This window comes from Hemitrygon akajei, chromosome 14 (genome assembly GCF_048418815.1).
Source record: "Hemitrygon akajei chromosome 14, sHemAka1.3, whole genome shotgun sequence".
Taxonomy (NCBI): Eukaryota; Metazoa; Chordata; class Chondrichthyes; order Myliobatiformes; family Dasyatidae; genus Hemitrygon; species Hemitrygon akajei.
Window position 1 is genome coordinate 36,468,307 of NC_133137.1, and position 13,320 is coordinate 36,481,626.

General features: G+C 40.0%; 1 protein-coding gene across 1 annotated transcript in view; it reads right to left on the minus strand.

Annotated features, from left to right (window-relative positions):
• Positions 1–313: 313 nt before the first annotated feature.
• Positions 314–13,320, minus strand: part of ssh1b (slingshot protein phosphatase 1b) — an 83,917-nt gene continuing 70,910 nt past the window's right edge. The window contains 3 exon segments of the mRNA XM_073066961.1: positions 314–761; positions 9,108–9,308; positions 11,816–12,016. Of these exon segments, the coding sequence (XP_072923062.1) occupies positions 314–761; positions 9,108–9,308; positions 11,816–12,016 (850 nt within the window).

Sequence of the window (13,320 nt, forward strand, 5' to 3'; positions counted from 1 at the left end):
TTAAATGAATCTGATATTAAAATGTAGTGCATCTAGTTCAGTGGTCCCAACCCACAGTCCTGATCAAGTTACACCTGAATCACCCTGTTTTATTACAAGTTCTTTATGGCCATTACTCAAAATTTGTATGTGCAATAATGGCCAAACAGTACTGCAGTGAGTGAAGAAGGTTGGAGAGTACTAAAAGGGCTATCATCTTTTTATTATGCACACTTACTTCATTCCCTTCCAAAACAATTTTTGCAGTATTGCTGTTATTGTTAGCATTGTCTTTATCAAGATGATTTTCAAGAGTTATGGTCATGTCTGGCTCCTATCTGTTTGCTAAATTTGAATCAGTCTCCAGATTACTTTCTGTATTAGGTTCATTAAGTGCTATACGATCACCTTCAGTGTACACACTGAAGCCCAGGGCATTTTCATTTTCTTCTTCTAACTCTTCTACTGCTGTAAACATTAAGAAAGAACCTCCTTGCTGACTTTGACAATTGTAAGGGTCCTGAAACTCAGATGACAGAAGTTCCTCAGTGTCACAGAAACTATCTGTGTGTCTGAAATCTATGTTCATTCGATTTCCATCTCTTCCCACCTCAACTTGGATTTGATCCAGCTTCCTCTGCTGTTTAACATAGGCATTGTCTACAATGGGATCTGAATGACATCTTAAGAAGCTATTTGAATTATTTGGTTCACTTTTATTTTTGTTAGCTTCTATTGAATTCTGAGGTGGCTCTGTGCCATTTTTTCCCTGCTTTCCATATCTGTGTCAAATTCCCTTATTAACACTGCTCAAATCACAGTGAGTAGATATTCTGGTGCTCTTGAACAATGGATCTCTCATAGTTTCCTCCAAGTTGCTTTCAGAATTACGCCACCATAATCTATTATGTTGATGTTTACTGTTCAAAAAAAGTGCGAGGAAGGTGTTAGCCTTGGGATCAATATAAATAAAATAAAGTGTTTTGGCATGAGGAAAGATGAATAAAAACATCCATCTAGTTATCGATTTTAACTACTTTAGTTGATCCAAAATGTTTTATAGTTAATAATGTATTAGCCTGTATAGTAAACACCACAGCCAATTTACAAACATCATTCAGATAAATTGATCTCTCACCTAGATGGGAAACAATTTCTTCAGTCAGAGCATAGAGTCTGTGGAATTCATTGCCACAGAGGGTTTTGGAGGCCAATTCATTGGGTATATTTAAGGGAGAGATTGATTGGTTCTTAATTGATAAAGTGGTTAGGGTTAGAGGAAGAAACTGGGCGAATGGATTTTTAAAAAATTAGTCCCAGTTGAATGATAGCACAGATGATGGGCTGAATGGCTCCTGTATCTTATGATCCTCCCGGGATGTTTTACTAACACTTGTAATTTTGTACTGTTATGAAACCAGTAACTGGTTTCACTTACCAGCAAAGATAGATATGTCAGTTGAAGTCCAATGGTACTATTTTCAAAAGTTTTATTAATAAAGGGGCACAAAAATTAAGGTTAATACAAACATTCAGATAACATGCGTCAATACTCAATCTAAAACGCAGGTACATTAATAATCACTCAGAAATAAGCTCTTTCGTTGTCTAGGGTATAATACTGAGTCCAATTGGAAATATAAAGAGTCACTCTGAAGTCTGCAGGCTTTTCCCTTTTTGGTTTCACGTGTTGGAGAGAGAGAGAGAGATTGTTAGGAAAAGAGAACACTTGCCGTTGTCTTTATGAATCAAATCCTCAGCCTCAGAGGATTTGGCTTCCCTGGTGTTAAATAAAAGCGGTTTTCCGTTGGTTCTAGCCACAAACTCCGCATTCGGAATTTAACGCACGTGGCTTCCTTCAAAATGGCTTCCCGTTCCCACGGGAAGCGGTATCGTGCTTCTCGGTGTCTCCTTGGTGCGTCTGAGGGTCGTCCTCTTTCAGACCCTTCTTTATACTGCCTCACGGGATCTCAGGTGTCAATCAGGTTGCAGGTGATGCAATCTCTCTCTCAACCAGCCCACTTTGCCCGAGGGCTTTACAATGTCCCTGCGAGTTGGCACGTCTGCAGTTCCCAGGTGTCTCCTGAGAACAATGCCACAGTCGCCAGCTTTTGTCCCAGTGGAATGCGGTATCCAGCACGTCGCTGTCTTTCCATTTCCTGTGTCCATTCGGCATGTCTCTCTCTCTCTCTCTTGCTCTCTCTCGGGTCATTGACCCCCCTTTCACTAGGGCTCTTGCAATTCTCACAAAGGAGGGGGCTGGTATCATAACAGTACTAATGAGATAGTTTCCATTTATACCAAGTGAGCTCTGCATCTTGTATCAGATATCCTCTCAACCTTTCCTCTAAAGAAAGCAAACTCGTGTTCTCCACTGCAATTTGTAACTGAGATCTCTCAACATCATTCATTTTGTAACTCTTATGCATACTTCTAAAGGACTTTCATTTCTTTTTCTAAATATGGTATCAAAATTGGGGGAACTACTCCAGTGTGGCCTAAACAGCATTTTAAAAGATTTGAAAGAAGAATGATGAAAGAGAGACATTAGAGGAGACTTTTGCCACTTGAGTCTGCTCCATATTCATGACAAATATGTCTGATATTTTACCTCTATACCACTTTCATGTAGTAACCTCACATCCCTTGATTCCTTCAATATCCAAAATTCTAAGAATCCAGCTTGAATAAATGACAAAACATCCACAGTCTTAAGAAAATGCTGAAGGTACACTCCACCCTTCCCATACAACTTCTGAAGAGCCAATGCCTTGCTTTAAGACTGATGCCTGCTTTCAGACTACTCAGCCAGGTAAAATAACATCCATGCTTCTGTCCTTCCAAGCCTTAGTATATATTTTTTGATTTCCATGAGATAAGCTCTCATTCTTCTAAAGAGAGAACAGGACTAATTGTTCCTCATTGGACAGACTCTACAACCCATCTAAGGAATCAACTTCTTAAAAATTTTCACTGATCTATTTTGCAGTATATCTCTTCTTGCAAAGGAATATCAGAGGTATACACAATAGTCACATGTGGCTTCACTTGGGCTCTATATATACAAAATCTTCAAATGGGTATTTCTGCTACGAGGACCAACATGATGTTTATTTTCCTACTTGCTTCTATGCATACATACTAACTTTCACTGATTTGTGCAGGACAAGAAGATCCCTCAGTAGGAGCACCCTTTAAAATTTTAAGAATTAACTATACTACAAAGGTGCAAAGGGACTTGGGAGTCCTTGTGCAAGACTCTCAGAAAGTTAATTCACAGGTTGAGTCTGTGGTCACGAGGCTGATTCTGGAAATGAAGGGGGGGGGGGGGTTAACATATGAGGTGTGTTTGGCAGCTTTAACCCTGTACTCACTGGTATTTAGAAGAATGCTTGGGGATCTCATTGAAACCTACTGAATGTTGAAAGGACTAGATAAGGTGAATGAGGAGAGAATGTTCCTTCTGGTGGGATATCCAGAACTAGAGGGCACAGCCTCAAAATTGAGGTGCGACATTTTAGAAAGGAAGTAAGAATGTTTTTCTTTAAGCCAAAGATAGATGAATCTGTGGAATGCTCTGCCATAGACTGCAGTGGAGGTCAATCTGGGTATATTTAAGGCAGAAGTAGTTAGATTCCTGATTAGTTGGGGCATCAAGGGATATGGTGATAGGACAGGTGTATGGGGTTGAATGGGATCTGGGGTCAGCCATGATAAAACGGCGGAGTGGATTTGATGAGCTGAATGGACTAATTCTGCTCTTATGTCTTATGGTCTACCATGTTTTTCTATTTTGTCTACTAAATGGATGACCCAACATTTTCCACAGAATTCCATATCAAAATGTGCTCTTTCTCCAGCATTTTTTCAGATTTCCAATATAAACTTCCAAAATATCAGGGCCTCCACCTCATCTGGAAAAAAATACAAGGGTGGGTCAACCCATATAATTTGAATAATTCCAGGCATCAACCCACATAATTTGACTCATTGTCAGCAAGAAACTTGACTATCAAATAAGGGGCTGATGACATTACCACCACTACTATACTAACATTTAACAATTACAGTGTCACATCAAGTACTTAAATAATAGGCAAGAACATACAAAATAGGGGCAGAAATGAGAAATGTGACTTTTTAAACATTCTCCACTGTTTAAGATTACCATGACTGATCTGAGTATTAGTCTTCAAACACTATGCTGTTAATTCTTTCCTCATTGAGGGCAAATTATCCAGGTATTAGTCCAATAAACCTTTAAGCAGCTTCCAACACATCAACATCTGGAAAACAATGCCAAAGAGGTAGTAATGGGAGACAACAAAATAGCTGATGAAATTAATATGCATCTTGCATCAGTCTTCACTAGTAGCATGGTGTAAGTTCCAGGTGTCAGGGGTCATGAAGTGTGTGAAGTTACCATAACTAGCAAGAAGGTTCTTGGGAAACTGAAAGGTCTGAAGGTAGGCCAGATGGACCCAATGATGTACACCCCAGGGTTCTGGAAGAGGTGGCTGGTGAGATTGTGGAGGCATTGTTAATGATCTTTCAAGAATCAGATTTTGGAATGGTTCCAGAAGACTGGAAAATTGCAAATGTCACTCCATTCTTCAAGAAGGGTGAGAGATAGAATAAAGGAAACTATGGGATGATGTTGGAGTTGATAGATTCTTGATTGGTCAGGGCATGAAGGGAAAGAGGAGAAGGCATGAGACTGGGACTAAGAGGAAAAAAGGATCAGCCATGATGAAATGGCAGAGCAGACTCGATGGGCCAAATGGCCTAGTTCTGCTGCTATATCTTATGGTCTTATTTCTTCTGAAATATGGAGTACAAAGCTGAGCATTCAACTTCAGGTGTGGCCTCACCAAATCCCAAATGTATGTCTAAGGACATCCAAATTTCTCTCATTATTGGAATTTACTATTTTCCCCACACAAAGTCAATAACCTCACAGCTCCCTATGTATGCATATGCCTTCTTATTTAATCTGTTTTTATATTCCTTAAGATTTGTAATAAATCTGACAAAACTTTCTTTCATAATATCAGACTGTACGTAATTTTATTAACAATAGTAATATCCTAAGGTTTCACATGGGGTGCGAGTAAATGGTTCAGTGGAAAATGAATCTGTTAAGAAAATTAAAGGAAAATAATATAACATTTTTGTCAGACCAGCAATCTCTCAACATTTCATGGCTTATTTTGGGTACAAAAAAGCCCTTGTTCTTCATACAAATAACCAGATTTTCCCAGGAGTCTGAATCACATAGCTTATATACAAGGAAAATCTTAGCAATTTTGATACTTTACAATTAACATATTATTTCCTCATATCCCAAATATATTCCCAACACCCAACTTGTTATCTTGCAAAGAATACACTAATGCTCTCCTCATGTATTATTTAAGCCCAGTCATTACATAGGCCAAGTACAAAGATTTGTGTTTACATCTCCCCAGTTGGGCTCTCAAAATATAGTGAACACAAAGGCATAGGTATCTTAACAGTTAACACCGAGTTGAAAATTCATCGAATTGGGAGTTTAAGCAAATTTTCAATGATAGCAACTAAGCATGAATTAGAAATTCTACAGATCAACTAGATAAATGAACTGGAGAGTGATATTAAAAATATGAAAGAAGGGATATAAATAGAGTGGATTTTGGTTAATTGGGGCAGCTGCTTTTTTGGTGGGTTCCTTTCATTTATTTGGGACACTATGCTGCTTAATTGGGACTGAAGACTTGCTAAATAGTGTCAGTCACATGCAGTTGTGTGGCCATTAGACACTACACAATACTTAGAGCAAGCAGTTTTTAAATAGCCTCGACTGTATGTGCTTTTGTTCAAAAAGCAGTGATTTTTGGCACTGATGGTTGGTGAGAAATAAGCAGCAAGACAATTTAGAACTGTTTTGCTCACTGTGGCTTCAAGCATTCAGGCTTAGAGATGCAGTACAAGAAATGGGGAGCTGAAAATGAAATGATTTCACTGCTTCAACAAGATAGGACCTACAAAGACTTTGAACGTATTGACAATCATCTTGAATGCTGCAATGAAACTGAAAATTTGGAGGATGCAATCATCAAAATAAATATGAAGGCAGTTCATTATCTGCACTAGGTGCTTGTGAGTATTTTGTATATTTTACTGTCAATCAAAAGCAAGTGTACATGGCAGCGTACAGGTACAATGGATGAATTCCTCTGTCGATAACTATTAGGAACTGATACAGTTTTATAGTGCTGTAGTAGCATTGATAGTGTTCTAATTTTTCTGAATTTAACTTAAAAACATAGAAACACAGAAAACCTACAGCACAATACAGGCCCATCAGCCCACAAAGTTGTGCTGAAAATGTCCCTACCTTAGAAATTACTAAGCTCCATCTACCTATCCAAAAGTCTCTTAAAAAAAACCTTATCATATCCGCCTCCACCACCGTTGCTGGCATCCCATTCCACACACTCACCACTCTCTGTGTAAAAAGCGTACCCCTGACATCTCCTCTGTACCTACTCCTCAGCACCTTAAACCTGTGTCCTCTTGTGGCAGCCATTTCAGCCCCAGGGAAAAAGCCTCTGACTACCTACACGATCAATGCCTCTCATCATCTTATACACCTCTATCAGGTCACCTCTCATCCTCTGTTGCTCCAAGGAGAAAAGTCTGAGTTCACTCAACCTATTCTCATAAGACATGCTCCCCAATCCAGACAACATCCTTGTAAATCTCCTCTGCACCTTTTCTATGGTTACCGCATCCTTCCTGTAGTGAGGTGACCAGAACTGAACACAGTACTCCATGGAATCGTGGGGTCTGACCAGGGTCCTATATAGCTGCAACATTACCTCTCGGCTCTTAAACTCAATCCCACGATTGATGAAGGCCAATATACTGAATGCCTTCGTAACCACAGAGTCAACCTGCGCAGCTGCTTTGAGCGTCCTATGGACTCTGACCCCAAGATCCCTCTGATCCTCCACACTGCCATGAGCCTTACCACTAATAGTATATTCTGCCATCATATTTGACCTACAAAGATGAACCACTTCACACTTATCTGGGTTGAACTCCATCTGCCACTTCTCAGCCCAGTTTTGCATCCTATCAATGTCCCGCTGTAACCTCCGACAGCCCTCCACACTATCGACAACACCTCCAACTTTTGTGTCATCAGCAAACTTAATAACCCATCCCTCCACTTTCTCATCCAGGTCATTTATAAAAATCACAAACAGTATGGGTCCCAGAACAGATCCCTGAAGGCACACCACTGGTCACCGACCTCCATGCAGGATATGACCCGTCTACAACCACTCTTTGCTTTCTGTGGGCAAGCCAGTTCTGGATCCACAAAGCAATGTCCCCTTGGATCCCATGCCTCCTTACTTTCTCAATAAGCCTTGCATGGGGTACCTTATCAAATGCCTTGCTGAAATCCATATACACTACATCTACTGCTCTACCTTCATCAATGTGTTTAGTCACATCCTCAAAAAGTTCAATCAGGCTCGTAAGGCATGACCTGCCCTTGACAAAGCCATGCTGACTATCCCTAGTCATATTATACCTCTCCAAATGTTCATAAATCCTGCCTCTCGGGATCTTCTCCATCAACTTACCAACCACTGAAGTAAGACTCTTAAAAAACTTGTTACTCAGTTAAATGGTAGCTTGGCTTTTCATATCTTTTTAACTATTTCCATGAAACTTTGGCTAATTCAGGCAGCTGCTTAATTGGGCCAAAATATACTGGTTCCAATGTGTCCATTAACTGGAATCCACTGCATTCTAAATTCTGTTTTAGCAGCACTGCCATTGATGATAATTGTGTTTACAGTTTGCTATAGGATCCTCTTCAGTTTGCATATAAGGAGAAGGTGGGAGTGGAGGATGCTATCACGTATTTGCTGCACAAATCACTCTCTCACCTAGAGGGGGTCAGTTGTGCTGTGAGGATTACATTCCTTGACTTCTCTAGTGCCTTTAACACCATCCAGCCCAAGATCTTAAGGCACAAACTAACGGAGATGGGAGTAGACTCTCACATGGTGGATTGGATAGTGGACTACTTGACAGATAGACCTCAGTATGTGCGGTTGGGAGACTGTAGGTCTGACACGGTGGTCAGCAGCACAGGGGCGCCGCAGGGAACCGTACTCTCTCCGGTCCTGTTCACCCTGTACACATCAGACTTCCAATATAACTCGGAGTCCTGCCATGTGCAGAAGTTCGCTGATGACACGGCCATAGTGGGGTGTGTCAGGAATGGACAGGAGGAGGAGTATAGGAAACTGATACAGGACTTTGTGATATGGTGCAACTCAAACTACCTGCGTCTCAATATCACCAAGACCAAGGAGATGGTGGTGGACTTTAGGAGATCTAGGCCTCATATGGAGCCAGTGATCATTAATGGAGAATGTGTGGAGCAGGTTAAGACCTACAAGTATCTGGGAGTACAGTTAGACGAGAAGCTAGACTGGACTGCCAACACAGATGCCTTGTGCAGGAAGGCACAGAGTCGACTGTACTTCCTGAGAAGGTTGGCGTCATTCAATGTCTGTAGTGAGATGCTGAAGATGTTCTATAGGTCAGTTGTGGAGAGCGCCCTCTTCTTTGTGGTGGCGTGTTGGGGAGGAAGCATTAAGAAGAGGGACACCTCACGTCTTAATAAGCTGGTAAGGAAGGCGGGCTCTGTCGTGGGCAAAGTACTGGAGGGTTTAACATCGGTAGCTGAGCGAAGGGCGCTGAGTAGGCTACGGTCAATTATGGATAACTCTGAACATCCTCTACATAGCACCATCCAGAGACAGAGAAGCAGTTTCAGCGACAGGTTACTATCGATGCAATGCTCCTCAGACAGGATGAAGAGGTCAATACTCCCCAATGCCATTAGGCTTTACAATTCTACCGCCAGGACTTAAAAACTTTTTAAAAGCTATGATTAATGCTTTTTGAGATAGCGATTTAGATGCATATCATATTTTTTACTGAGTTAAGTATTGTATGTAATTAGTTTTGCTACAACAAGTGTATGGGACATTGGAAAAAAAGTTGAATTTCCCCATGGGGATGAATAAAGTATCTATCTATCTATCTATCTATCTATTTACCTAGCATCTAAAATGTCTTCATATTCTGCAAGCTGCTTCATGAACCCTGCATTTGGCTGTATGATACTCCATTTCTCTTTCACATATTTGTAGGCCTTTTCAAGTGACCACCTGTATTCCTTCATTGCATATGCAATGACAGTTGATGCAGACCAACTGACACCCATTTTGCAGTGCACCAGACACTTGGACTGGCTTTTCCTGAACACAAAAAAGGTTTAGTGTAAATAGCAGCTTAAGAAAAGTACACAAATATTTACCACTTAAAACTACAATTGGTATAGGATCGAAGTCAATGAACACAGTGATGAATAGACAATAAATGATCAATAACATTAAACAGCAAGTTTCCGATTATTTTCTAATCATTAATATATACTTAATGTTGACTTTAGGAATAATTTAATTTCTTTATGATCTCTACTTTTTAAATTATACTATCCATAAACAAGTTAAGATCCAACCTCCAAGCAACAAGAGTTACACAATAATTAACATGACAATAGGCATTTATTCAATCCTTACCAGTGGCATTTCACAAACCATAATATTATGATCCTATGGGTTATTCTCTATAAGGCAACCTACTTCTTCAAAGTTCCACTCCAATTATACAAGAATATGTCCAGAAATATAATAATTGTTACAAACTGCTTCTACTCAAATGCATTTAAACATGTAAAGCTTTTGGTGATTTAAACTGGGCAGCACGATTCATCCGGACAAGAACACATTTTCTGCATAATCTCTAGAAATCCTCTAAACGCTTTACTACTCCACAGTCTTTTAAACAAATACAATTATCGCCTTCAGAAAAGTGTGAAAACTCAACTCAAACACTTATTTAAGTGATTTACACTAAACTTGTTTCCCTGTGAAATTTAAAGTTTAAATGTTGATAAGCAGGAAGTGAACAACAATGAACTATAGAAAACAACAAATCACTCCATAATTCAGGAACCTTCAAATTATATTCCTTCCCCATCCCCAGTTTTAGAAAGAAGCCCTTACACTATTGTATTCAGTTATGAGTCTATTAATCATCATCATTATGTGCTGTGTTGTATGACATGTGCGATTATAGTCTTTCCACAACTATGAATTTTTCTACGAAGTGGCTTGCTACTGCCTTATTCTAGGTAGTGTCTTTACAAGATGGGTGACCCCAGCCAATCAGAGATTGTCTGCCTGGTGTCAGTGGTCACATAAGCAGGACTTATAATATTCACCAGCTGCTCATTTGACCATCCACCATCTGCTCCAATGGCTTCATGATCAGGGGACTAAGGCCAAAGGTGACCTGTGGGCTGGCGGAGGGAAGGAGCACCTTACACCTCCTTCAGTAGGGATGTATCTCCACCCTGCCACTATTAATAGCTTTTCCAAATACTTGTTATTCACTGGTCTAAGTAGTAGTCTTAGAATTCACCAGTAGTTCCTTAAACCTCAAAGTAAAATGTGTTATCAGAGTACATAAATGTCACCACATATAACCCTGAGATTATTTTTCTTTTTCTGTGGGCATACTTAGCAAACCTATAGAACAGTAACTGTAAACAATGGACACCAAACTGTGCAAATGCAGATATTAATGCAAGATCTTAAGGCACAAACTAACGGAGATGGGAGTAGACTCTCACATGGTGGATTGGATAGTGGACTACTTGACAGATAGACCTCAGTATGTGCGGTTGGGAGACTGTAGGTCTGACACGGTGGTCAGCAGCACAGGAGCGCCGCAGGGAACCGTACTCTCTCCGGTCCTGTTCACCCTGTACACATCAGACTTCCAATATAACTCGGAGTCCTGCCATGTGCAGAAGTTCGCTGATGACACGGCCATAGTGGGGTGTGTCAGGAATGGACAGGAGGAGGAGTATAGGAAACTGATACAGGACTTTGTGATATGGTGCAACTCAAACTACCTGCGTCTCAATATCACCAAGACCAAGGAGATGGTGGTGGACTTTAGGAGATCTAGGCCTCATATGGAGCCAGTGATCATTAATGGAGAATGTGTGGAGCAGGTTAAGACCTACAAGTATCTGGGAGTACAGTTAGACGAGAAGCTAGACTGGACTGCCAACACAGATGCCTTGTGCAGGAAGGCACAGAGTCGACTGTACTTCCTGAGAAGGTTGGCGTCATTCAATGTCTATAGTGAGATGCTGAAGATGTTCTATAGGTCAGTTGTGGAGAGCGCCCTCTTCTTTGTGGTGGCGTGTTGGGGAGGAAGCATTAAGAAGAGGGACGCCTCACGTCTTAATAAGCTGGTAAGGAAGGCGGGCTCTGTCGTGGGCAAAGTACTGGAGAGTTTAACATCGGTAGCTGAGCGAAGGGCGCTGAGTAGGCTACGGTCAATTATGGATAACTCTGAACATCCTCTACATAGCACCATCCAGAGACAGAGAAGCAGTTTCAGCGACAGGTTACTATCGATGCAATGCTCCTCAGACAGGATGAAGAGGTCAATACTCCCCAATGCCATTAGGCTTTACAATTCTACCGCCAGGACTTAAAAACTTTTTAAAAGCTATGATTAATGCTTTTTGAGATAGCGATTTAGATGCATATCATATTTTTTATTGAGTTAAGTATTGTATGTAATTAGTTTTGCTACAACAAGTGTATGGGACATTGGAAAAAAAGTTGAATTTCCCCATGGGGATGAATAAAGTATCTATCTATCTATCTATCTATCTATTTACCTAGCATCTAAAATGTCTTCATATTCTGCAAGCTGCTTCATGAACCCTGCATTTGGCTGTATGATACTCCATTTCTCTTTCACATATTTGTAGGCCTTTTCAAGTGACCACCTGTATTCCTTCATTGCATATGCAATGACAGTTGATGCAGACCAACTGACACCCATTTTGCAGTGCACCAGACACTTGGACTGGCTTTTCCTGAACACAAAAAAGGTTTAGTGTAAATAGCAGCTTAAGAAAAGTACACAAATATTTACCACTTAAAACTACAATTGGTATAGGATCGAAGTCAATGAACACAGTGATGAATAGACAATAAATGATCAATAACATTAAACAGCAAGTTTCCGATTATTTTCTAATCATTAATATATACTTAATGTTGACTTTAGGAATAATTTAATTTCTTTATGATCTCTACTTTTTAAATTATACTATCCATAAACAAGTTAAGATCCAACCTCCAAGCAACAAGAGTTACACAATAATTAACATGACAATAGGCATTTATTCAATCCTTACCAGTGGCATTTCACAAACCATAATATTATGATCCTATGGGTTATTCTCTATAAGGCAACCTACTTCTTCAAAGTTCCACTCCAATTATACAAGAATATGTCCAGAAATATAATAATTGTTACAAACTGCTTCTACTCAAATGCATTTAAACATGTAAAGCTTTTGGTGATTTAAACTGGGCAGCACGATTCATCCGGACAAGAACACATTTTCTGCATAATCTCTAGAAATCCTCTAAACGCTTTACTACTCCACAGTCTTTTAAACAAATACAATTATCGCCTTCAGAAAAGTGTGAAAACTCAACTCAAACACTTATTTAAGTGATTTACACTAAACTTGTTTCCCTGTGAAATTTAAAGTTTAAATGTTGATAAGCAGGAAGTGAACAACAATGAACTATAGAAAACAACAAATCACTCCATAATTCAGGAACCTTCAAATTATATTCCTTCCCCATCCCCAGTTTTAGAAAGAAGCCCTTACACTATTGTATTCAGTTATGAGTCTATTAATCATCATCATTATGTGCTGTGTTGTATGACATGTGCGATTATAGTCTTTCCACAACTATGAATTTTTCTACGAAGTGGCTTGCTACTGCCTTATTCTAGGTAGTGTCTTTACAAGATGGGTGACCCCAGCCAATCAGAGATTGTCTGCCTGGTGTCAGTGGTCACATAAGCAGGACTTATAATATTCACCAGCTGCTCATTTGACCATCCACCATCTGCTCCAATGGCTTCATGATCAGGGGACTAAGGCCAAAGGTGACCTGTGGGCTGGCGGAGGGAAGGAGCACCTTACACCTCCTTCAGTAGGGATGTATCTCCACCCTGCCACTATTAATAGCTTTTCCAAATACTTGTTATTCACTGGTCTAAGTAGTAGTCTTAGAATTCACCAGTAGTTCCTTAAACCTCAAAGTAAAATGTGTTATCAGAGTACATAAATGTCACCACATATAACCCTGAGATTAT